Source organism: Mycotypha africana (genome assembly GCF_025528875.1).
Source record: "Mycotypha africana strain NRRL 2978 chromosome Unknown BDF20scaffold_11, whole genome shotgun sequence".
Lineage (NCBI taxonomy): Eukaryota > Fungi > Mucoromycota > Mucoromycetes > Mucorales > Mycotyphaceae > Mycotypha > Mycotypha africana.
Window position 1 is genome coordinate 569,761 of NW_026515735.1, and position 23,991 is coordinate 593,751.

At 37.2% G+C, this 23,991-nt stretch overlaps 12 protein-coding genes across 12 annotated transcripts; 5 read left to right on the forward strand and 7 right to left on the reverse strand.

Moving 5' to 3' along the window:
- Positions 1–331: 331 nt before the first annotated feature.
- BDF20DRAFT_826653 (domain found in IF2B/IF5-domain-containing protein) lies at positions 332–1,708 on the forward strand (the record flags this gene model as incomplete). Its single annotated transcript, XM_053078091.1, has 3 exons — positions 332–406; positions 472–553; positions 657–1,708. The coding sequence occupies 3 exons, from the start codon at positions 332–334 to the stop codon at positions 1,706–1,708; spliced, it is 1,209 nt and encodes a 402-aa protein (XP_052932299.1).
- Positions 1,709–2,249: 541 nt separating this feature from the next.
- BDF20DRAFT_839036 (elongation factor Tu) lies at positions 2,250–4,022 on the reverse strand (the record flags this gene model as incomplete). Its single annotated transcript, XM_053079234.1, has 5 exons — positions 2,250–3,161; positions 3,253–3,566; positions 3,663–3,720; positions 3,775–3,848; positions 3,929–4,022. The coding sequence occupies 5 exons, from the start codon at positions 4,020–4,022 to the stop codon at positions 2,250–2,252; spliced, it is 1,452 nt and encodes a 483-aa protein (XP_052932300.1).
- Positions 4,023–5,112: 1,090 nt separating this feature from the next.
- On the reverse strand, positions 5,113–5,638 carry BDF20DRAFT_839037 (uncharacterized protein; the record flags this gene model as incomplete). The annotated part of the gene is made up of 4 exons (XM_053079235.1): positions 5,113–5,128; positions 5,232–5,317; positions 5,380–5,505; positions 5,531–5,638. 4 exons carry the CDS (start codon positions 5,636–5,638, stop codon positions 5,113–5,115), a joined length of 336 nt encoding a protein of 111 aa, XP_052932301.1.
- A 242-nt stretch (positions 5,639–5,880) lies between these two features.
- On the forward strand, positions 5,881–6,286 carry BDF20DRAFT_826790 (Tim10/DDP family zinc finger-domain-containing protein; the record flags this gene model as incomplete). Its single annotated transcript, XM_053078110.1, has 3 exons — positions 5,881–5,928; positions 6,008–6,076; positions 6,146–6,286. 3 exons carry the CDS (start codon positions 5,881–5,883, stop codon positions 6,284–6,286), a joined length of 258 nt encoding a protein of 85 aa, XP_052932302.1.
- A 1,311-nt stretch (positions 6,287–7,597) lies between these two features.
- Positions 7,598–9,439, reverse strand: BDF20DRAFT_827060 (peptidase S8/S53 domain-containing protein; the record flags this gene model as incomplete). The annotated part of the gene is made up of 3 exons (XM_053078133.1): positions 7,598–8,390; positions 8,495–9,230; positions 9,328–9,439. 3 exons carry the CDS (start codon positions 9,437–9,439, stop codon positions 7,598–7,600), a joined length of 1,641 nt encoding a protein of 546 aa, XP_052932303.1.
- A 575-nt stretch (positions 9,440–10,014) lies between these two features.
- Positions 10,015–10,367, reverse strand: BDF20DRAFT_792270 (uncharacterized protein; the record flags this gene model as incomplete). The annotated part of the gene is made up of 3 exons (XM_053076211.1): positions 10,015–10,122; positions 10,195–10,281; positions 10,347–10,367. Coding segments are annotated over 3 exons (216 nt in total), but the record flags the coding sequence as incomplete, so codon positions are not given.
- A 760-nt stretch (positions 10,368–11,127) lies between these two features.
- BDF20DRAFT_827354 (uncharacterized protein) lies at positions 11,128–12,516 on the reverse strand (the record flags this gene model as incomplete). The annotated part of the gene is made up of 6 exons (XM_053078157.1): positions 11,128–11,276; positions 11,373–11,720; positions 11,803–11,889; positions 11,959–11,979; positions 12,053–12,258; positions 12,335–12,516. The coding sequence occupies 6 exons, from the start codon at positions 12,514–12,516 to the stop codon at positions 11,128–11,130; spliced, it is 993 nt and encodes a 330-aa protein (XP_052932305.1).
- A 343-nt stretch (positions 12,517–12,859) lies between these two features.
- On the reverse strand, positions 12,860–14,617 carry BDF20DRAFT_893120 (Gtr1/RagA G protein Gtr2). Its single transcript, XM_053082333.1, has 6 exons — positions 14,418–14,617; positions 14,092–14,345; positions 13,824–14,014; positions 13,597–13,739; positions 13,300–13,518; positions 12,860–13,212 (listed from the first exon to the last, which is right to left on the reverse strand). Exons 1-6 carry the CDS (start codon positions 14,543–14,545, stop codon positions 13,029–13,031), a joined length of 1,119 nt encoding a protein of 372 aa, XP_052932306.1. The 5' UTR covers positions 14,546–14,617; the 3' UTR covers positions 12,860–13,028.
- An 850-nt stretch (positions 14,618–15,467) lies between these two features.
- On the forward strand, positions 15,468–17,431 carry BDF20DRAFT_893132 (Oxoglutarate and iron-dependent oxygenase degradation C-term-domain-containing protein). The gene is made up of 3 exons (XM_053082334.1): positions 15,468–15,772; positions 15,855–17,261; positions 17,348–17,431. The coding sequence occupies exons 1-3, from the start codon at positions 15,548–15,550 to the stop codon at positions 17,399–17,401; spliced, it is 1,686 nt and encodes a 561-aa protein (XP_052932307.1). The 5' UTR covers positions 15,468–15,547; the 3' UTR covers positions 17,402–17,431.
- Positions 17,432–17,954: 523 nt separating this feature from the next.
- BDF20DRAFT_916477 (Tat binding protein 1-interacting protein-domain-containing protein) lies at positions 17,955–18,992 on the reverse strand (the record flags this gene model as incomplete). The annotated part of the gene is made up of 6 exons (XM_053084458.1): positions 17,955–18,074; positions 18,143–18,271; positions 18,344–18,414; positions 18,492–18,734; positions 18,824–18,874; positions 18,950–18,992. The coding sequence occupies 6 exons, from the start codon at positions 18,990–18,992 to the stop codon at positions 17,955–17,957; spliced, it is 657 nt and encodes a 218-aa protein (XP_052932308.1).
- A 162-nt stretch (positions 18,993–19,154) lies between these two features.
- Positions 19,155–21,338, forward strand: BDF20DRAFT_916478 (uncharacterized protein; the record flags this gene model as incomplete). The annotated part of the gene is made up of 7 exons (XM_053084459.1): positions 19,155–19,347; positions 19,416–19,549; positions 19,629–19,726; positions 19,814–20,158; positions 20,239–20,689; positions 20,759–21,192; positions 21,281–21,338. 7 exons carry the CDS (start codon positions 19,155–19,157, stop codon positions 21,336–21,338), a joined length of 1,713 nt encoding a protein of 570 aa, XP_052932309.1.
- Positions 21,339–22,226: 888 nt separating this feature from the next.
- BDF20DRAFT_839044 (uncharacterized protein) lies at positions 22,227–23,923 on the forward strand (the record flags this gene model as incomplete). Its single annotated transcript, XM_053079236.1, has 5 exons — positions 22,227–22,275; positions 22,353–22,444; positions 22,523–22,981; positions 23,124–23,327; positions 23,411–23,923. The coding sequence occupies 5 exons, from the start codon at positions 22,227–22,229 to the stop codon at positions 23,921–23,923; spliced, it is 1,317 nt and encodes a 438-aa protein (XP_052932310.1).
- Positions 23,924–23,991: the final 68 nt, after the last annotated feature.

Here is a 23,991-nt window from a genome sequence, read left to right on the forward strand (position 1 = left end):
CCTACGTTGACAAATTCCCTTTTTTTTCCTCTTTCCAAACTCACTCTTAAATAAGTTGAAATAACTATTATACTGTTGAGCAACTTCTCACCTTCCTAATATCTAACAACAGACAGAAAAAGAAAGAAAAAGGAAAAAAAAGTTGTCAAACTTGTACATGTCATTAATTTGGAATCTAAATCTCGGACAGAAAGATAGCATAGAGCAGCATCAAATACAACATTTTCTTAAAGTCAAAAAGAAGATTCAATCTTAAAATTCTCAAATAACAGCTTTATTAGCACTCACTATATCTCAACACCAATTAACAATAACAATTCAATAATTCGAAATGGCTACTATCAACGTTAGACGTGATGTCAAGGACTCTTTTTACCGTTATAAGATGCCTCGTTTAAGCGCCAAGGTAAAGTTGAAATATATATATCAGTCAATATGAAGACTTAGAATATTGAAAAAAAAATTATTTAGGTTGAAGGCAAGGGTAATGGTATCAAAACTGTTATCACCAATATGACCGAGATTGCTCGTGCTTTGTCTCGTCCTCCTTCATGTAAGCACTGCGCTTTTGTACTTTATTCAACGCTTTGAAAAATTTTCAATGTCGTTTCTTATCTGACTTTTTTTTCCCTTTTTTGTCTATGTTTGAAAATCAGATCCTACAAAATACTTTGGTTGTGAACTTGGTGCCCAAGTCAAATGTGACGATAAAAATGAACGTTATATTGTCAACGGCGACCATGACGCTGCTAAGCTTCAAGATACTTTGGATGGCTTCATTAACAAATTTGTTTTATGCCATTCTTGTAAGAACCCTGAAACTGATTTTATTATCAAAGATAATGAAATTCAAATGGATTGCAAAGCTTGTGGTGCAAGAAATACTGCTGATATGCGCCATAAATTAGCTGCTTTCATTTTGAAGAACCCTCCTTCCGTCGCCTCTAAGAATGTTCGCAAGCAACGCAAAGCTGCTACCGCTCAAGCTAATAACATCGGTGAAGATGCTGATGTTGATAATGCTTCTCCTGGTGATGACGATGCTGATGGCGAAGATGACGATATTATTTCTCAACGTATACAAAAGCAAGCCGCTGGCCTTAATATGGAAAGTAAGTTGGCTTTGGAAGATTGGTCTGAGGATACCAGCGAAGCTGCTGTTGCTCAACGTATGAAGGAACTCTCGGTCAAGGGTGCTGGTGCTTTTACAGGTGACGATGATGAAGAAGAAGGCGGTGAGAATAAGTACGAAGCATTTGGTAACTGGCTTTTGGAAAACAAGACCTCCACAGATGATGCTATAATTGAAAAGGCCCGTGAATTAGGTGTTCTCGGTAAATACAAGGCCTGTCAAGTTTTGGCCCAAGGTCTCTTCGATGAAAATGTCGTTTCTCAAATTCCCAAGCGCGGAAACTTACTTGAAAAGTTTGTTGCCGATGAAAAGTGTCAAAAAGCTATCTTAGGCGGTATCGAACGCCTGGTTGGTAATGACTATAAGGATGCTTTATTGAAGAAGGTCCCTACTATTCTGATGAAGCTTTATGATTTGGATATTATTGAAGATGAAGTGTACCTCAAATGGGGTGAAAAGCCGTCTAAGCGTTATGTCGAGCGCGATATTTCCAAAGAAATCAAAAAAGCCGCAGCTCCATTTTTAGATTGGGTTGAAAATGCAGAAGAAGAATCCTCAGAGGAAGAATCTGATTAAGCAATACAGCTAATAGGTATTTTACTTTGATTATTTTATGCTTATTTTCAGTAAATAAAGAATTTTTCGCAAACTTTTGATTTGTAATCGACTGGAGTAAGCACAAGCACTTGACAATTTGACTTCCATGTAAATTTCAATGTTACGTTCGTTTTCAGAAAAACTCTCAATGAGTTGTGCGTCTAGATAAATGATCGAATGAAGAGTCCCGTATTCAATACAATACAATACATGACATATCATTCCATCCTGGCCTCTAAAGTGCCCTTGAGCAATCTATCAGCCTAAGGTCACTTCCTCCATTATGTATATTGAGAAGTTAAATAAAATAGTTTACTTTCTATAACTAACAGTTTTAACCTTGAGCTTTTAACGAGGATTTCGGGAATGGATAAAGTGTATATAATGACAGCTTTTAGAGTAGAATAAAAGATTAACAAGGAACAGGGGGACGATAAGGTTAAGGAAACAATAAAATAAATGGGAGCTAACTATACAATTTGTTTTTACAAATAATGATGATGAACGAGTACGAAATTACTTATTCAATGACCTTCGTAACGACACCAGTACCGACAGTCTTACCACCTTCACGGATGGTGAAACGTTGACCTTCCTCAAGGGCAACATCATGAGTCAATTCACACTGCATTTCTACATTATCACCGGGCATGACGAGTTTTTCATCAGGATTTTCGGTACCTTCAGGATGTGTAAGGCTGACGGTGACATCAGTTGTACGAACAAACATTTGAGGGCGGTAGTTATTGACGAAAGGAGTGTGTCGACCTCCTTCCTCTTTGGTCAAAATATAGATTTGAGACATGAACTTTTTGTGAGATTTAACAGTGCCAGGAGCGCACATGACTTGGCCACGACGAATTTGCTCACGCTTAATACCACGCAAAAGAGCACCCATATTATCACCAGCTTCACCACGGTCTAATTCCTTTCTGAACATTTCAATACCAGTCAAAGTAGTTTTGATGGTAGGGCCCATACCAACAATTTCGACATCTTGACCCTTTTGTACTGTACCACGTTCAACACGACCTGTGGCAACGGTACCACGACCGGAAATGGAGAAGACATCTTCAATAGGCATCAAGAATGGCTTATCTAAATCACGAACAGGTGTAGGGATATGCTCGTCAACAGCAGCCATCAATTCATTAATAGCCTTTTCACCTATCTCTTCATCACGGCCCTCGAGAGCGGCCAGAGCGGAACCCTTGATGATAGGAGTATTTTCACCATCGAAGCCGTATTCTGAAAGAAGATCGCGCATCTCCATTTCGACAAGTTCAAGCATCTCAGGGTCATCAACTTGGTCAACCTTGTTGACAAAGACAACCAAATTTTGGACACCGACTTGACGCGCCAACAACAAATGTTCACGAGTTTGAGGCATTTGACCATCAGTAGCCGAAACAACGATAATAGCGCCATCCATCTACAGATCCATAAAATAAAAGTCAACTACTTCTATTCTTCTCACACGAACAATTTGCTTTCGTTCATTATACATTTTATATACGCTTTACCTGAGCAGCACCTGTAATCATGTTCTTAATATAATCTGCGTGACCAGGACAATCAACATGGGCATAATGACGGTTAGGAGTTTCATATTCGACGTGTGCCGTAGAAATAGTGATACCACGAGCCTTCTCTTCGGGTGCTTTATCAATTTGGTTGTAATCCATAAATTGTGCACTACCCTTGGCAGCCAAGCACTTGGTGATAGCGGCAGTTAAGGTGGTCTTACCGTGATCGACGTGGCCAATAGTACCAATATTGACGTGAGGCTTACCACGACTGAATTTTCCTCCGGCATCAGTAGCCATAGTACGACGACCTTATAACACATTTCCCAAAAATATGAATAATGTAAGTACAATTTTACTCTTACTGGAAATAAAAAAGTATGATAATGATAGCTTGCTTCTCTTACCGAAAACAAAAACACGGGTAGGTGCAGCATTGTAAGCGCTGCGAACCAAGTTAGCAGTCTACAAAATGAACAGAGTAATTGACATCCACATCAATAAGTATGTTATGCTTACTTCTGATTTACTGACTGTATATGTACTTACAAACTTGTTACCAGCATTGAGAGCCATACGTGTGGACATCATAGCTATTAATGTAAGATTCAAGTATTAGTGTACGGGGTTCGATAAGTGCATAAATCATTTTCAGTAGATGAAAGATTTTTACCTGTTCTGGTAGCGCAAGTAGAAGCACATCTACGAGAGGCAATACGAGTAGCAGGAAGAGCAATCTTGTTTGCTGCAGTCTTCAAAGAAAACATTTTACTTAATGAATGATAAAGTGCTGGTAAGAAGAAGCAATAGTATAAGAGAAGAAAAAAAAAAAGAGAGGGAGAGGGGTAGGGGGATGTGTCAAATAAAAAAAGGATAGAAAATCCAGGCCCATTTTTCACCCCGGAGCAATGCCATAGGGCAGGCGCGCACTTAAAGTCACAGACCAAAAAATTGTGGGGTTTTAATTCTTTGAACACAGTCCGTAAAGAGGAGCCTTTGTGCAACAGGAAGCAAAGAAACATCTTTAAACGCGGCGAGCGTAAATATGTACCAGAGATACGGCTTTAAAATGCTAGTCGACCTTTTTTTAATTGAAAGATTTTATCAGTTTTCATTGAAGATCTTCTGTTTTCAACTGTAGGTTTCCTTGTTGCTTGTTACACTGCTTTCACTGAACTGTAAGAACCACCTTAGAGCATAATCATCTTTTTCCAAGTGTTTGTGATTACCAAATAGTCATCAATAATGCATGTCTTTTTGAAGTTGCGAAAAAAAGGAGGAAGTTGAAGCTCTTGCGGTAAGTACCCTGTTTTCCTCTATGTTTGGCTATAAGGTATATAAGTCAAACAAGAATATCAAAACCGCCTTTTGAGTCTCAAATGAGACTCGAGGCGCAAATACTGGATCTGCCATATTAAGATAAAGGATCCAAGAAATTTGGGTGTCATTCCCATTAGATAGCCTTTTTTCTTTTTTTCTTTTTGACTAGAGTGGCCTTTTCTCTCGTTTATGTTCCGCTAATGCTCCAATGAGGAACTCTACCTTTTAATGGATTACAACTCTTGCCTCACGTATATTACATTACTATGTTAAACTGAAGAATTATATAGAGGTACTTCTTTGGTAGTATTGTTTCTATTACGTCCTTGAAGATTAGCAAGCCTTTGTGGCCAAAGAACTGCCAGAAAAGTTTTTATTTGCTAAGCACTGAATTATAGCAACCTATGTGATTAACAAAATCGCATCTATACAATGTTACTTCTTTTATATAGAGATTTATAACGTTGAGTGTTTAGAGTTGGTATAAGAAGGTTTGTTGAAAATGCGTCTGTTGATGAAGGTATAGAAGCTCCAGCTTTAATTTCCGTTGTGTCTAGTTTACATGTTTATGTTACAAAAAAGTTATATATATATATATCGAGTGGAAGGCTGACAAACCTCCTTAAAGGTGGGGGAATCGTTATATAATGTTTTACAATTTTCCTTGTTCTTTCAATTCGTTCTTTTCTTCTTCACTAAGCGACCAAAAACGCTTTTTCTTATTCTGAAACCATTCACGAATCTACATATAAATATAGATTGCATTAGTTCCCACTATGCGAAAAAGAGTCAAAGAAATTTTACCGGTGTGTAGCAATTCTTCTCTGGCCCAAAATCAGCGAAGAGCACAATGTAACCGCTTATACCTGCGGAAAGAAATTGGCTTTGCTTAGTCCTGTAGTCGTTAGTGAACTCTTGAAAATGCAATACCTATTGACAAAGCCCACGTAAGTACGTTCAACTGCCGTGCCCTCATTGTCGGAGGCATAGCTTGAAGACGTCTTTTCATTTTTTCGTCAGCTTGTTTAGTGAAGATTTGTTTTTGAACTGTCATTTCAGTCATTAAAAAGAATGAATTGTGGAATGTCTTCTCCAGGGACGAAATAATGACAGTTAATTTTGATGTGGAATAGTTTCATGCTTTAACAGTTTACAGCTCAGTTTCCAATAGAAAGCCAAAACTTGTTTTGCTCTCCAATCAACACTTGAAGTAAGGCCGGACTATTAAAAACACCCCTACACAAAAAAAGTGCTTGCTAGAACAGAGGACACAGCTTTTACCTTCTTGCCGAAACTATTATAACAATGTCTCAACCTCAATTTTCTGAAAACGATCAACGTGAACTTGGACAAGTGAGTGTGAAAAACTATGACTCTTGTAAATAGCTGATCCGAATTTTGACTTACATGTCCCGTTTGCGCGTATTCGCAGTTTCTTGAAGCCGAACAAGCAAAGGCCCGTGTTCAGCAAACTGTCCACTCCTTCACCGATACCTGCTGGGTATGCATTAGCATCACGCATCAAATGGAGACTTAAAACTTACATTGTGAGCGTTTGTTTATGTTTTAGGATAAATGTATTTTCAAGATTAATAACAAGCTTGATCGCTCTGAGGAAAGCTGTTTAGTAAACTGTGTCGACCGATTCCTCGATTCCAGTCTGTTCATTGTCAAACGATTGGAAGAATTAAGAAATTCCGGCATGCAATAGGCATATGAATCTGAAGAATGATTGGATAAATCAAAATTATAATGAGTCTTAATGAAAGCTTGTTTATACACCCACTTGAAAGATCGTGATAAGTTAAAAGCGCACGATACCGCCAAGGATTTATACATAGATGAAAGCAAAATTGTGTACTATAGTTCCGGTTAATATCATTTCAAACCTAGCAAAATAATAAAAGTGATCCTCGCGGAAAGAGGGGCTTCTTCTCTTTGAACCTATTACACTGTAATCTCAGCATTTTTTTACTAAAAGTTAATATGATGCATCTGACGCACTTCCATCAATCTTTTGAAGCCTGTTTTTCGTTCATCGCTTACATGTTAAAGCAGCAGCTTTGTCAGTCATTTCACGCGAAATGCAAGTCTAGCTCTATAAAAAGGTTCAGATAGCGCCACTCGCCTTGCTTCTTGGGCGTCCTCTACAGAAACATCGCAATTATTGATCAAGTTTACAACTTCGGTGCAAAGTGATACTGCTGTAGAAAACGAGAGTTGATAATTACTGAAGCCCACAGGAGGCCGATAATCAAAACTTGTCAATGGTATCCAAGTCGAAGAATTTGCTAGGTCACGCATAGATATGAATATACAACAAATACACGCAAGAAACAATATGTTTCTATCCATATCATTAATGTCAAAAGAAAACAGATGTTTCCTCTATTGTAGCGCTAAGCTCCAATGAAAGGTTACAGAAGTTCTATGCTATGAAGAGTTAAAAGCGAGCAAGTAGAGTAACAAAAATTTATACTCTCATTTTTTGATCACATTAATAATCCATTTATCTGGATCAATCTTAGAGAAGGAAGTTTACTTTCTCTAAATTGCCGTTGCTTCTTCTTCCATCACCACGATCATCTCTTTTAATAGTTCCACTTAATTGGTAACAGCAACCATTTATATCCTGGAAGTGAATTGCTTTCATCTTCAATCGAAGCGTCAGGCGGAGAAAATCTATCGAAAATTCTAAGCTGAAATATAAACCAAGACAGCATTAATAAACCAAAGCAGAATTTATGATATCTATGGATGCCGTTTGTGTGAGAAAGCGTACACCAAATAAATAATAAATTCTGTTTCATCTGCATAAAAAAAAAAAACGAAGTAAAGTAACAGCAATAAGGTTTTTGATTTCAAACAACAAAACCAACCGTTTGTCAGCTGAAGAATCTTGACAATTGTAAGCTAATGATAGACAAACATCGGTTGCAAATGCCTCATTTGAACAGTAAATATCCTGAACATTCATAGTTACAATAGAACTAAAACAAATAACATTTATAGAATCGATAAATTAAGTGGAAGTGAGTTCTTGTCCGTTATATAACAATAGATTAGGAGTACTACGTCGCACACTTGATACAATTTGTCGTGTTGCATCTTTGACTAATTCCTTATACAGATTAGCGGGTGTAGGATTGTCTAATGATTTGATCAATAAGGCAGCAACACCAGCGACATGAGGAGCAGCCATGGAAGTACCTGACATAGTGGTAGTGGAAGTTTTGGATTTTATGAAAGTGCTCTTAATGTTATCTCCAGGAGCAAGTAATTGAACGCATTTGCCCCAACAGCTATAGCTTGCCATTTTGTCATTCTTATCAGACGCAGCTACAGCAAAGACGTTTGGATTACTCGCAGGGAGAACGTCACAAGCGTCCGAGTTCCAATTACCAGCAGCAGCAATTAAAGGAACACCATCATCGACTACAGCAGTGATAGCCGAGTTGAGGGCTTTTATAGCCGTATTAGATGTCTCGGATTTACGTACACCGAGAGACATATTGATGATAGCTTTTCCCTTTAATGCGTGCGTTTTAACATCCTTCGTTACCCATTGAAGTCCGGCTAATAAACTGGAAACAGAACCTACTCCCTCATCATTTAGGACTTGGACAGCAATAAGGTTTGCTTTCTTAGCGACACCATATGTTTTGCTACCAATAATCCCTGCTACATGAGTACCGTGGCCTTCTCCAAGTTTAGAAGTGTCTGAGTAAGCTGACCAACCCCATTTAGCGCGACCACCAAATTCAACATGTCCAGTATTCAAGCCGTCATCGATAACGTAGACATAAGTGCCAGAACTATGTGTTTAAGGGATTATTTTAAAGGAGCAGAAAAAGTATTAACAAATTGTATCCGTGTTACTAGAGACAGGGCTTAACTTTAGTCTGTACAAAAAGCTTACCCAGCGCCATCAGTATAGATGTAAGGCTTTGACAATGAGCGTTTACGTTCAGAAATACGAGCCAAATTCCATTGAGCTTTGGTTTGCTTCAAATAAACCTTCTTGGAAGAAGCTGGTTTCTTTTTGGAATTTGATGACATTTTTTTTACAGGGCCCTTTTTCGTGGTCGATTTCTTCTTACTATTAGTCTTATTCTTTGATGTTTTGCTGGTTGGAGCTTTCCTTGTACTGGTTTTTTTGCTGCTTTGGTTTTTTATGATAAGAGCAGAATTGTTTGAAATAGAATCTAAAACTTTATTGCTATGAGCATATCCGAGTTGAGAAGAAGTATGTTCATCATTAGGATGCTTGAACGGGCAATTGGTGTCATGTTCAAAGCTGTCAAAATCAAAATTTCCAATTCTTTTTCTTCTATGATTACTTTCAACCCGTTTGGAGCGCATGCTAGTTTTACCACTTGTACTTGACAAGTCAAATTCAATATCCTCGTCAGGAATGAATTTAATGATATCATCTGTAAAAGATGTCAACAGGTTTTGTACTATGTTTAAATGATTGAAATGAACGCTAATAGCTTTGAACGAACTGCCAAAATCATAGGCATCAAATACATGAACTTGGTCATCGCCTGTATCTCTGCGAGAAATTCGAGTGCTGGACTTTTCAAACAAATGCCAGTGAGGGTGTGATGAGTGGTTAAATATTTGAAAAGCACCTTCAATAAAGCGAGGAACGACTATATTTTTGAAGAATGAAAAAACCATCAATTATTCGAGTCGGCATAGCACAATTTGGAACGTTTTACTGTGAATAGAGCAAACTATACTACGTACAGTGTTTGATACAAGTTGTGTGGTTCAGTTGCAGGATATAGTTGCCATTTCCTGAAGTTAATAAATGTTCGAAGCTATTAGCAAATGCATGGCCGAGGAACGATGCTGCCATTAAAAGGCAGAATTGAAAGTATTTCATTCTTTGATCTTGCAGATAGCAAAAGGAAGGAGGGGAAGGGGAGTACTAGCAAATGAACGTAAGGGAAGTATTAAGTTGACAATAAGCGTGGAAGAAGGAAGATGGGGATGGAGAACTTTTTCAGCAATGTATTGTCTTAAATATAAAGACCTCGTTCATACCATTCCAAAATATGAAGTTATTTAATTGACTTGTGCAACGCAAGACGATCTTTATTTTCACTATGAGCATTGAACGTTAATACTTTGAGTGGTCTCGAATGACTCAGAACTTAACAATTAAAAGTTCCGTTCATGAATCATAGAAAAAGTTGGGTTTTTCTTCCTTTTTTTTTTTTTTTTTTTTTTCTTTTTATGGGACAGAAAAGGGACAGAAAAAATGCAACATCACTTAATTATAGAAAAGTGAGTGTATGTTAAGAATTAAAAACTGTAAATTTTAGACGATGTCGCTTACAAGTGATAAATGATTGAGTTTTCGAAGGGTATGCTTTTTTGTAATGTCCGTTGAGTTTAAGCAGTAATCAAGGTGGGTGTAACCTCAAATGATGTCTCTTCATCAGCTTCATCAACGAAATCGGCTGGGTCATAAATGACTCTAATGATGAGCGAACAGGAGGGACACTGTGCGACATCAGAACCGTCAATTAACTCGTCCTAATTGTACGTAAAGATGAATATGGCATGTTTTTACATCTCCATTGCTTGCTTTTTATAACAATCACTTACAGTGGAAATCATAAACTTGTCACCGCAGGGACAAGGATACGTATAAACATCTTCTTCCTCATTATAATCCATGTCCTCAATCTCGATCTATAATGCTCAAAAAGATTAATTCTAATGTACCTTAGTGTATAACCTAAACAGTCTTTACTTACTTCGTCGTAAAATGAAGCCATTTTCTCTCACTCTCGAGTCTGAAGGGAATTAGTAATAAAATGCAAAAAAAAAAAGAAAGCAAACAAATCAAAAAATAGGCACAATCAACTTCCCATATAAACTGTTTCTGTTCAATTGGGTCTCAGATTAAGTCACTCTTGAAAAACTGAAACCGAAGGAATGGCGGTATGAGGCCTTATCAGATGGAAACAACCTATATTTTCATTCATGCAGTTTCTTAATTGAAGTGGATCGACATGAATGCGCAAAAGCTAATTCTGGTTTAATGTAACACGAAGTGACTACTAGTTTTGAAATATGATACATACGGCCTTTCTAAAAGCCTTCAATATGCTTTTTACATATCAACCAATGTATGTACGCTAATTTCAAAACTGTCTTACACCGTTAACCGTGAAGCACAAAATCAGGTATTGACGTACAAAGAAGGGTCTGCTTTTATCAATAACTGAGAAAAAGAATAAGGTGAAATAATGGATTGGTAAATGGATTGATAGTAAGCAGAGAAGTTGTAATCTACAATAAATATAATATTAAACTCTAGAGAGACTTAATCAGTGGCAATTCTATCAGAATCAACAGGGCAATAGAGCTGTTCCGTTTCATTGAAATTAAAGACTCTCGGTTTTTGCTCTTGCTTCAAAAAGAGCTGATTCCAAATAATCTTCGAGACCCATTGATGACCTCTCAATCCTGGATGAAAACAGTCCAAATTACTACACAGCATGATTCATTTAGGTTAGATCGTTAATGCGTAATTCAATTTCCAAAAAATAACTTATTATACCTAAAGAAATCTAGAGGAAACCCTGAGATATTGATATTACTTTGTTGGTAAACTACTGCAAAATCATCCTTCTTTGTTTTTTGATACTTTTTATAAATAGAGTACAATCTTTCATTGTAAGCTAGGAACATATCAAAAAGCAAATGTTTGCCAATGTTAGAAAATCCGTTTGATTGTTACGCTAGGAATTACTGCTATCTCAATACTGGATACTTACCAGCAGATAAATTATACAACGTGGCTAAACCCTCGGGTGTCGCCGAACAAGCGCAAGAATGGTGCTCTTTCCCATTTGTTGCGTTTTGATTATGACAATACTCAGGGTGATTTGCCGTCAGCGGAAACACTTCAGAAACGTTGAAGGTGCCAATTAAGTTGATAAGGACTCGTGGAATATTTCGTTCAATCCTCTCAATAACTTTTTCAACATAGTTGCCAAATTTGTCAGGCGTCACTTCGTCTGAATAAGAAGTATTGCAGGCACCACACATATCGTTTGAGCCAATTTGAATATTGATCATTTTCCAATCCTTATCGAAATCAATATTTTTCATATTTCTCATTTCTATTCCAAGCGAAGCAAATAAATGGGTGTCAGTATCAAAGGTACGCAATTTCACGTCGCATTTTTTAATCGAGGTTCTTACGCTTAATTAGATAGTCCAATTCATGATCTAGGTTCATAGCTATCGCGCCGCTTTGGGCAGCATTCAGTTCATCCTGATCAGGTAAATCTTAATATAAGAGAACGTCAGCTTACGGTAAAACCTTCCCCGAGAATGAACTAGTTTTCTCAAACTTACAATTAGCAGCACAGTTATCAGCTATAATTAGGGGAAGAAATATATATAAGTTCGACGTCTAAATGTCTAGACAAATACATTGCTTGAATTTTACCATTGCAGTATTCGCCAATATGCTTGCCTGTTGAATATCCATTTAAACGTGGTTGAAAATGTTTGATATAGTTAGGAACTGTGTATGCTTTCTCATCGCCACCGATACTATAACTGAGTCCTCTATATTCATTATAACTGTCCAATAAACCGAGCAGCGGCGGTAGGGTGGCGTCATATCCAAGTATACCAAATCCTGCAGTAATACTAAGCAAAGTACGCGAAGCATCATTATGATACGTAAGTATCTGAGCTATTCATCTGATCTGCAAATACTTTTTACCTATCGCCCAATGCTCCCACTACTTTGATATCATCGATACGAAGATCGTGTACGCTGTTAGTTCCATTTCTAGGCGTCAATTTCGGGCAATCCGAAATATTTGTCACGCTTTTGCTGGCATTTGTTGGTGTAAAAGCACTCAGCGCCAAAAGAAGCAAAGGAAACGATAAACTAGTGAGCATTCTACAAAGAGTATCGCTGAAGAATCGAACCGTGAATCAGACGGTATAAAGAAAAGACAGGTGTAAAAAGGAGAAAGAGAGAAACATCAAAATACTTGGGCCTTAGCAAATCTGAGGAAAAGCGGACAATGGAAAAGCTGACCGATGATTACCATTCTACGACAAAATTAAAACCGAAACCGCCATCGAAACCGTATCGATCAGTAGCATAATATTGGTACTTTGGCAGAACTTCTTTTTGCTCTTCCTGCCCCATCATTTTCGCCTTCCAAAACGCATATTGGCTGTGCTGAAACCGAAGATCAGTCAAATTACCTTTTATAGCAGTAAAAGAAATACGACAAAATAATCATGTTTATTTACAAGTTATGAGTTTATTTCCATGCGATTAGCAGGTTCATAACATGTTTTTGATATGAGATTCAATTTAATGAACATCGCTATGAGGCATACATGCAGGGATATCCACTTCGGCGCCGGAAATATTCAACCGAGCCTTATAACGCTTAAATTTATTGCCGTTTTCCCTTTTCATTTCCATAAAAAGCTAGGCTCTTTCCCTTTTCCTTCCTTCTCTGTTGTATTGAGTAAGCAAACAACTCGTTAACAGCATCAATAAACTGCTGCAGGTTATAATCTAGTAATCCATACTTTTTGTAGTTGTCGTTCTTTATCATGCAAATCAACACCAATAGGCTAACAGGACATATATAGAAGATTTTAGTCGCTATTTCAGAAACGGTCCGTTTCTTGCTGCTCTAAGTTGTTTCGCAATCAGCTAACCTGTTAATTTCTTTCATGTAAAGGATATCTCCGTTTTTCAATTTAATAATGCTTGGCGCTTTCAAGGCTGGCGCCGATGCTTCAGCTGCGTCTGCAGATATTTGATAATGATTGTTGCTCTGTTTGTCAAATACGCTACCAACATTGAGATCATTGATTATATTTTCATCGTTTGGTGTGCCTTCTGAACCAAATAAAGGCTTTGAACCGCTTTGAGGACTAAAATATGGTCAGCAAAAAAACTGGCTAAATATGACATTTTTGATGTCAAATAGCCGATATATTTCTATCATTTACCCGTAAATGTAGTCTATATCAACAACTACATCAATCATATCTGAGCACAGTTCATACGAATCGATTTCCGCGGGTGTGCTGTCTGTGGCAATGTAGATCTTCGTTAGGATATCGAACAAATAGGTCTTTTCTAAGCCTGAATTCTACAATTAGAGTAGGTGAGAAAAATGACGAGCCTTGCGACTTTCTGCCATAAATCAGAACAAGATTGAGAAGCATTATCTTACGGCTCTCAATATATCAAGCAATTTCTCCAGCGCTGGTAATTCTCTTATTAACTTTTGGATGATTTTGCTAAATGCTTCATAGATTGAGTTATCATAAATAGTCGTCATATGATAAAACAAATGTATATCTTTCTCCTGTTTCGAGTCTATTAAATATTCATACATTTTCGTGATGATGTCGTTTCTAACGTCTATGCAGTTGAACGCCATATAAAGATCAATAACTGACTACAAAACGCTAACTTTCGTCGATATTTTTCCTATTTACCTTCTTTATGCTCCTCAGTCAGTCCATCCACTTTATGAATCAGAATTTCAAAGGTGATTTCAGGATTTATCTGGTAAACTCTAACAATCGTATACTGTAATCTATGTAAAGCATCCACATAGTCATCTTGAGCATCAATGACGAAAACAAGCGTTCCTACAGTGCCAAATATTTCCCTTGTATTATAAGGTGAATCGTCAAAATAATCAATTTGGCCAGGAAAATCCCATATTTGGAAGTCTATGAATGATCGACTTCAAAACGTAACTTATCAGTGGCCTGTTCTCTGTCTTTCTCTATTGACCTCGAACTTTTTTCCTTCTTACGCGACTTCTTCTTTCTCAATCTTCGATGTACTTTCTAAGAATATTGTATCGTGAGGTGCCATATTACCAAAAACAACTGCTTGTATACTTGATTTCCCACTTCTAAAGATAATAGCGGTTCCAGTCATAGAAGAAATTGAATCTTTTAGTCCAAAGGCCTTCAAAATCCGTACCACATCCCAACGGCTAATGCAAGACAGTGTAGTCCATTTTTACCTAGGTAAACCCATCAATAAAATACGTGGTTTTTCAATGGGTGAAGCCATCATGACTTTAGTGGTAACGGGTAAGCTGGAGCAATATGCTTATTAGGAAGCATGAATTTGAAAGCCATTATTTAATTGTTGGATTGGCATACCCTTTATCTGGTGTATAGTGCGTATAAGAAAAAGAGCCCTATATAACATTGAGGACCAAGTTGAGATACTTGTTTATTAATCGGGTATTTTATCTTCGACACATACGTTCATTGAGGATATATATTGCTGCAAGACTAATTCGAGAAGAATAAAGGCAACAAAAATGAAGCAATTAAAGGTCATTCATAGTGAAAAATGGTTGCGTCTGATGTCGTGCAAAGAATCTTTGTGTTCAGAATTGAAGTCATTCGATTCGAATACAATAACAAATCCATTTGTACACAAGTATATGCTGAAGTTGACAGAATTTCAGTTTACGGCTGATTTCAGCGAAACTGATCTTGCAGCAAATTCTTTTCTCTTATGCAGACTATCTCAAAATCCGGAGCTCTTCTTTCGAGTATATCCTTTCATAACTATTCTACTTACAAGAGTCTTATCGGTACATAATTATTTTCCCTGTTTCGTTTCTGCTGACGTATGCTGTTTGTTCTACTGTGTTTTGTATGATACACCAAACTATAGCCTAATTGTGAAGCAAAACTGCATATACGAATTGTAACAACCGCCTTGAACGAGATGACCCTCCTTCATCGAGCGGAAATTCAAAAATATGATTATGCGACTGCACCACCCCCAAGATTGTCAGAAGAAGCTGTCAAATTGGATTCCCCGCTTTTTCTTTTTCAATTTCTGATTTTCTTCCAGGGACACAAAAAGCCTCTTTTATAGTTTCTTCTTTTTACGCTTTTTTTGCTCAACTTTCAACAAATGTCCAACAAGAGACAGAAGCTTGATGATAACGTCGAAAGCAAGTTTTATAAGGGTTTATTCGAGCATGAATCCTTAAAGGCTATTGAAGAATCTTTCAAACAGTCCAAGCCATATCTTCATTGTAAAATTGACCAGCTTTTTGAAGATGGTTTGTTGAGAAGAGTTCAGAAAGAGATTTTACGTAGTTTACACTTTACTTTAAAGGAGACAGATATATACAAAGTACATATAGCATGGTAACTCTCTATTTTGTAATGTATCGGCCCGTTAACTTACTATCGATATTGGCAATATCTAACAAAAGGTACTCCAGACCGGCGATTTAGCGAATCTTGATGGTCTTCCTAAACATGAACTGGAGCAATTATCGAGCTTGTTCGAACTTCGCAATAGCATATATTCGTCTGAGTTCCGTTCCTTCATTTCTCAAGTAACAGGCTGCGGCCCTTTATCTGGATCTAAAATGGATATGAGTATCAATTCTTACCAAACTGGCTGTCACTTGTTAAACCACGATGATGTGATTGGCACTCGTCGAGTGTCGTATATCTTATATCTGACGGATCCTGATATTCCTTGGCTACCTAAAGAAGGTGGTGCTTTGGAATTGTATCCTGTCATAAAGAAGGGTACACCTGCATCCGAGCCTACTGTCAGCATCCCTCCTCAATGGAATCAATTTGTAATGTTCACAGTTCAGCCTGGTCATTCCTTCCACTCAGTCGAAGAAGTGGTCGGAACAGGAAACCGTTTAAGTATTTCTGGGTGGTTTCATATACCTCAAAAAGGAGAAATCGGCTATGATCCAAATGCAGGCAATGAAGAAGACGTTGCAAAATCATCACTACAACAATTGCAAGAAGAGCAAAATGCGGAGGATTACTATACACGGTATGCCGTTCAGAATCCTCAAGAGGAAGAAATTGTAGGACTTACAGAAGATGTGCTAGTAGACCTAGCAGAGTGGATGAATCCCCATTATTTGGATTTGAAAGTGATATCCCAAATGTCGGAAAAGTTCTTGGATGAATCAGCAATTCAATGTAAGCAATTTTTGAGTGAAGCTACCTTAGCTAGGTTGGAAAGTGCTACTATTGCCTTGGATAAGAAAGACAACTTGTATGAAAATAAGGAAGGTATTGTTCCTCATGGCACAGGCGTAACGAAAGACTGGGTAGTTCAAGGTCCACCACATCAACTCAGATACATGATCAACAAGAGCACAGATAAGAATGACGATATCTTTGCTTACTTGAGATCTAAGTTCGAATCGGAATCTTTTAGACTATGGTTGAATTCGATTGTACAAATTCTGCCTATTGGCTATCGTGGTGAGGCACGACGCTTCCGTCCAGGACATGATTATACTTTAGCCACTACCAACAAAAGAAGTCAAGGAGTATTGGATGTAACTTTTTGTACAGTGGATAAGGCAGCTTTATGGAAAGACGGTGACATTGGCGGTTATGAATGTTATATGGCACCGCATGATGATGAGGAAGACCCTGCTACATATAAAGCGGCTGATGAGGATGGTGCATTATTGACATTACCTGCTGGGCATAATGAACTATCAATTGTTCTGAGAGACGAAGGTGTTATGCGGTTCATAAAGTATGTCAGTGCAAAATCGCCAGGATCAAGATGGGATATCTGTTATGAATACGATTTACCTGATAAATCTGATGATGAAGAAGAACAAGAAGTTGAAGTAAATGATATTGAACAATGAAAACAAACTTTTTAGTCATTCATCAGTGGCTGAAAATCTTACCTTTGCAAATCTCTTACTTCCAGAACCCTGTATATATTCATAAACCTCTGCAAGTAACTTCCTTTCTATTTATATAAACGCTTGTATTCCAATAGAAAAACTGCCTATGTCTTGTAAAAAGCTATTTTCATAAATGAAGTGACTATAACTTTTCGCTTAATTCTTTGGATGATATTTGATTTGTAATAGTCCTAGATAAGGTCGAATGAAGAACGATTTGTTGGAGCAGTTCTCAACTTTGATGTCTCAACGTGTATACATAGTTCAAAGGGCTTAAAACTGAGCTCTTTCCATAACTTTAGTCAGAGACAAATAATCATAGTAGCTCGTTTATGCTAATCGAATGTGTTTATTCATTTAGAAACACGAACAAAGAAGTTGCCTATCCTCATTTCACACCTCAGAAGTTTTCCAAAGGGTGGGTTAAACGTGGCTTGTTATTTTCAAGTGCGGCAATACTCGACATCAATATAATAGGTATAAATATTGCATTTGTTTATGAAATCTTTAATGTACAATGAAGATAAATATATGGAGCAAACTGCAAGCTAATCACAATTTTATGCTATAATATAGAGCAAAAAGACAGATGTATGAAAATTGTTTTAGAAAGTGGAAATAATTGCGGCATTATTGTTGAAGCGGGTCTTGCTCGAAGGGTATAGGATCTTCCTCAATACCGATTTCTTCTTTCAGTTGATTTGGATTACCAGGATAATGCTCAGTAATAGTCCTAAAGATGTCTCTGAACTGTAGAGAACAGCTGTATTATAAAAATGAAAAATGCAAACCTTCGGTCTATGGTTCAGTAACTTTACCATGCCTCGTCTCTTTTTCCATAAGTTTCTGTTCCGTTCATAGTCTTCATTAGCTCTCTTTCTCTTTTCTGGTGGGATTAGAATGGTCCCACTCTTTAAATTATTCAATTTCTCTTGTAATTGCTGATTCTTTTTACGTGATATGCGTCAATGATTGATAAATGTTTTGAACGAGCATTGTAGCTACACTCACTTACTGACCTGCTGTTTTAATTTTTCTACTAGTTCCTTGGCTTCTGCTGTGGTTGGCTCATGTTTGATACTTGACAACACTGTATAACCGAATTGTTGCTAATTAATTTGCGCAGTCCGATAGATAGCATGTTTCAAGAATGTTGACAGGAAATACCTTGTTCGGCTTTTTTATTATCTTGGGCTAATGCATCATACTTTTCTTGTAATTCAGCTGTTTTTTTCTCAATTGCTTCGACTTCTTCTGGTGTCGGCTGATTGTCGGTCTGCTGTTTCACAGAATAAATGACCTGTTTCCCGTACGTCTTTGAAACGACAACCTCATCTTCAATCAATTTATCAAGTGTTTTCGTTATGTTGCCCTTAGATATTGTCGCATGCAAATTGTTGAATATATCAGCTATGAGGTATATATTAGACCGTACAATGAGTGAGTAGAAAAATGATGGTGAAGCCAATGTTATTGCGAGATAATAATTTGTCATATACTGGCACTATATGGTCTATTGGTTTTGGTTAAATATTCTAAAATGATCGATTCTGACAATTATAAAAGTAAAAAGCTGTGACTTAGACTCAATCCAAAATCCTTAAATAACTGATTCTCGCCGTTACCTTCTTCCTTGTTGGAAGTGGCATTCGTTTTCTTCTTTGGCATTGATGTCAAAAAGTCAAATTGTTTTGTTAGGGAAGAACGAATATCAGCTCAGTTCGAAGTTTCCTTTTATATTCGGGTCTTTAAGGTCAGGTGTGCCAGTAGGAAAGGGTGAACAAGCATTTTTATGGAAATTACATACTTTACTCAAGTGCACATCTCAAGATGCTGAGAAACGTACTCCCATTTGATACACAAAGTGGAATAGCTGTCGTAGTTTACTTACTAGCGGGAACTCTCGGCTTCTATTACTTGTTATTACGTGACAGAAGAGTTAGTTTATCAAAAAAAATATACTTCCTGATTTGCCGTCGAGATCTAAAAGAGGCATTGCTGGAGATTGAGTTAACAAATCGCTGTAAGAGTACCCGTTACATACATTAAGAAGGCTGAGACAGCACATCTCAACTATTACATTTTTATTAGCCGAACCAGGAATCATTGCCGATAATACACAATACGTCAAACTGAATGGACATACGCTTCGAATTGTGCATATTATTCACGAATTAGGCAGCAAAGTGCCATTGATAGTGTTTATTCACGGTCTAGGAGGCCAGGTACCAAAGATAGCCAAATGAGATTTCTGCAGCGCAAGCGCGTATGAACTGACCTAAAATCTCTTTCTTCTCACTTAAGGTTTCACAATGGAAGTATCAGATTGAGTATTTTTCTAAAACAGCCCACATTTTAGCTATTGATCTTTTGGGTTGCGGTAAAAGTGAAGTAGCGAAAGAGTAAGTTTTCATAAAGAGAGTTTATTGCTTTGTATAATATCGCACTGGAACAAGCGATTAAAACCGTTATTATCGTGCTTGATCTAGCTGGGATTCTTACAAAACTGCTTCACTAGTCAACGATATCAAAACATTACTCTTAGAACGTTACAACTACCCTTCGACTGTTATTATTGCGCACTCTTATGGTTGTGCACTTGCCTCTCTCATTGCTGCATCACCGGACGTTCAGCCACTTTTGAAAGGCTTGGTTTTAATAGCACCAAAAGCACATATTAATGATGCACAATTGAAGAGCAAAGAACGATTAAAATTCATACCAGACTGGTTATTTGATTGTGCTAGAACAGCCGATAGAAAAGGAGGGCTTTATTCAATAAGTGTTGACCGCTTACTGAATATGAAAGATGCGAGTGAAGACATACGTAGAGAGTAAGGTTATCCACCATGACAATATTATTGATCCATGTCTTGACAGAAGAGACACACGAGTTAACTATGCACTATTGTAGTCAATTGTGCTGGAACTTACAAAGTAGATCTGCTGTCTATAAACGGTTTGTAAGCGGTGCCACTTTTCCATCCAGAGATACGTACCAAAAAATTGAGACTGGCGTATTGTTGATTGGTGGTAGCGTGGATTCAATTACTCCTCCGGCAGAGATGAACATCATCCGAGATTATTTACTTGGAATAGAACCTCTCAGTGATCTCATACAGCAGCAGCAACCAGTGGATACAACAGTGACACGAAAGCCAAACAACAGCAACACTCGCGTTCCTGTTCCTTATATCATTCCAGACGTGGGACATTTACCTATGGTTATTCGTCCCGAACTGGTCAATCCAGTAATCTCAGAATTTCTGATAAAGAATTGTAGCCTAGATACATTAAGTGGTGCATGGCAAATTCTGCATAAAACCAAAGGTGAGAATAAGTGGGACTTGAAGAATTATGCCAAGGTAAGATAACGCACGTTCAATTGATTTTTCGTTTCAGCCTAAATATCGAATACTTTTTGATTGGTTAAGTGGGCTGGCATTGCCAACATTACAGAAAAACCCGTTGGGCCATCATTATTTAGGGCTATGAAAGTGATGCGTCAAACAGATACCTCACATTGCCCATCAGCCCTTCTGGCAAAATATCCTGATATCCGGTTTATAATCGATATCTCCAATGACACACCGCCTTATCGTTCAAGCGACTTTGAGCATTCCCGTATTGAGTATATCAAATTCAAAACAGTATCAAAAATACCTCCTACGAAAGAAGAAGTGGCCAAATTCATTGAAATTGCATCTTCTTGTTGGAAAAAGATACCAGATGCACAGATTGCTGTACATTGCCATTATGGGTTCAATAGAACCGGGTTTTTTATATGTTGTTACATGATTGAAAAATTGAAAGTTTCTGTGCCTGATGCTTTAAAGTATTTTAAAGAAGTGAGGCCACCAGGAATAAGGTAGGTGGGCAGTATTATTATTATTTTTTTAGTTGTATTAAGGATATAAGTGACAAACAACAAAAATTCCTTCCAAACACATCCATAGACATGCGCATTTTATTGATGAGCTTTATCTGCGCTACGTGCTAAATCAAAGAGCTTGATAATATGTGGATTCTCATATCAAACAACATTCTCCAATCTCCATTGAGCACAGATTATAAACATAATGCCGTGTACGCAAAAGAATTCAACGATAGGCACGTTCCCTTATCTTTCATTCTCATCTTGCTTTCATTGGAACTTACACGAAAACTACAATTAAAAAAAAAAAACTAGTTGATCGATCTTTGTTGGTCATTCTATAACTATACTCTACTAATCGTAATCACCCAAGTGTATCTGAACGAAATACCCGCACCTACCTTCTCTATCATGTATATCGTTCTTTTATATGAAGGTCAATTACGAAAGTTTAAGTGCGCTTAGAGCAAATATGCACCAGTTGAAGAGGAGTAACAGTAAAGATAACATCCTGCACACATACATTTCGTCCTCGAGGTTAGCGTCATACTCACATTGTTAGAGTTGCTTATATCGATGCATAGTTTTCTAATGATTAATTTAGACGCTTATGACCCCTTGTGAGATTTAACTTACAACTTCTCTAATTGTTCAAATTCAATACTTGATATTGTTTACTACTTGACAAACCGCTTCTCCAGTATTTTCGTCACGTCTGAATGTTTTACTCCACTTCGTTCATATTATTTGATTAACCCTGAAGCAACAAACACATAACTGGCTTTGATCTTCCCCTTTCCCCCATGTTAATGTAGCTCCTTACTTTGAGATTCTTTCTCCAATACATCTCCTTTTTGTATGCCCCAGTATTCAATCCTGGTTTTTTTTTTTTTTTTGTGCTTTTTCTTTTTGTTCTTCTTCCTATTATAGAATCCCTTCTTCTAACTATTTATACCTTTTTCTTTTCTCATTATTCCCTTTGAATACCTAAACCAACTTTTTACTTCCATCTCTCCACTCTAAAAACTATGCCTTGTCTAGGAGCTAGAAAGAAATCATCTAATATTCAAAGCCAAAGTAAGAGAAAATATAGAAAAAATCCTTACACAAAGGAAGGAAGCATTACTGATCCGATTAACCAACATTTTATACAGGCCATGCCGGTGATATCAGAAGCGGTAATGTTTCCGTCCATCCTGCTGATCTCGATCAGTTAAAAAGGGAAAATGCCGAACTAAAATCAAAAGTAGGATTGATACATTAGTGATCAAGTTGTACCATATAAAAGGGCCATTGTTTACTAATTACATGTGCCATTAATTAGAACAAAGAGAATTTGGCTATCATTGCTAAACAAGCAGCAGAAATTGATGATCTAAAAGAAAAATTGCATGCGTCCATACTCTCCAGTAAAGATGCTGTTGATCATGAAAGCAAGACGGATGTTGCTTCCATCCTTTCTTCCGACAAAGCTATCACAGATGAAAAGCACATCAGTCAAACACAGCAATCAGAACATACAATGACAAAGGAAATTGACGAAGATGAAGTTCTATCACTTTCAGTCAGAGAAAATTCTGTTAATAACACTATAGCCAAAAGCTCAATGGCAAACAATAAAGAAGAAAGCCTTCGCCAATTATTGTTAGAGAAAGATAGTCTTCTTGAAAAGAAGCAATTGGAGTTGGAACAATATAAACAGCAATGGGAGATAGAAAGAGCCGAACTTACAAAACCCGCTTTGGAGCAGGTCACCAAGCAGCTTGAAGAGTTAAGAGATACTGTAAGCTAAATAATCTTGTCTGCAAAGAAAAAAAAGTAAAAGAGGGGGTTGTAGTGCACCTGAATGCATAAACTTAATATTTATTGCTAACAACTTTTTTCATCTATTTTTTTTTTTTTTTTTTTTTTTTTTTTTTGTTTAGAATAAGTTGGTAACTGAGAGATTGAACGAAAAGGAAAATGAACTTGCAGAGCTTCGCTCTGAACTGAACCGTAGAGAAAGAAAACCCAAGCAATCCTTATCGAAAGACGAAGAGAATCAAAGACGTCTGAATAGATTGACAGTGGACTTGGAGAACGACCGTCTTTTAATGCAGAGACTAAATGATCTAAATCAGCAGTTAGAGGTAGTATACCACAGTTTTAGTGTTCACATAAGACACAGAACTGTCCACATATTTTAACGAATTTCTGCTTGGTTTTGAAATAGGCACAAAAGAAAAAACATGAAACTGTATTAGAGGCACATGCAAAAGTATTGGCTGAAAAAGAACAAGCCCTTCTCCAAAAACAAAAGACCATCAAAGAGCTCAAAATTAGCAAAGAAAACGATGCCAAAACATTAGAGCAAGAACATATGCATCGTCTCAAAAAGCTTCAACTACAACATGAAACAGACATGGAAGAGTTAAAAGTGCGATTAAAGAAAGCAGAAAATAAAGCAAGAATGAATGTAGACAATGAATTAGACATGATTCTTATTGAGTTTGAACAATCCCAACATAACCATTCGATGCAAGTCGCACAGCTACAGAAGTCATATGAGGATCAAATCTCTGCTATGAAACTTGGCAGGGACTCAACTTCATTACCAGTGTCACCTTCGACCTCTACTAATATCACTGCAAGTACAACAGATAGATATTCCTCTAACCAGCAGAAAACAGGCACAATATCTAAATTAAAGAATAATTCCAAGTTTGTTTGGCCGCCTGTTGCTTGATTAGCATAGTTTATATTCTAGTAGTTTTTTTTAATTATGAGTACAATAAAATATTCGACCAATGTATG

Bases quoted from the DNA above. Each gene is read 5' to 3' on its own strand.
- BDF20DRAFT_893132 (XM_053082334.1), top strand. From the start codon at position 15,548: ATGTCCAACAAGAGACAGAAGCTTGATGATAACGTCGAAAGCAAGTTT. The intron at 15,773-15,854 runs GTACATATAGCA...ATCTAACAAAAG, and splicing joins AGGAGACAGATATATACAAA to GTACTCCAGACCGGCGATTT. The intron at 17,262-17,347 runs GTAAATGATATT...TCTTACTTCCAG, and splicing joins AAGAAGAACAAGAAGTTGAA to AACCCTGTATATATTCATAA.
- BDF20DRAFT_893120 (XM_053082333.1), bottom strand. From the start codon at position 14,545: ATGACTGGAACCGCTATTATCTTTAGAAGTGGGAAATCAAGTATACAA. The intron at 13,519-13,596 runs GTAAATGATAGA...ACCATATTTTAG, and splicing joins GATATAGACTACATTTACGG to TCCTCAAAGCGGTTCAAAGC. The intron at 13,213-13,299 runs GTTAGCTGATTG...ATGTCCTGTTAG, and splicing joins TACATGAAAGAAATTAACAG to CCTATTGGTGTTGATTTGCA.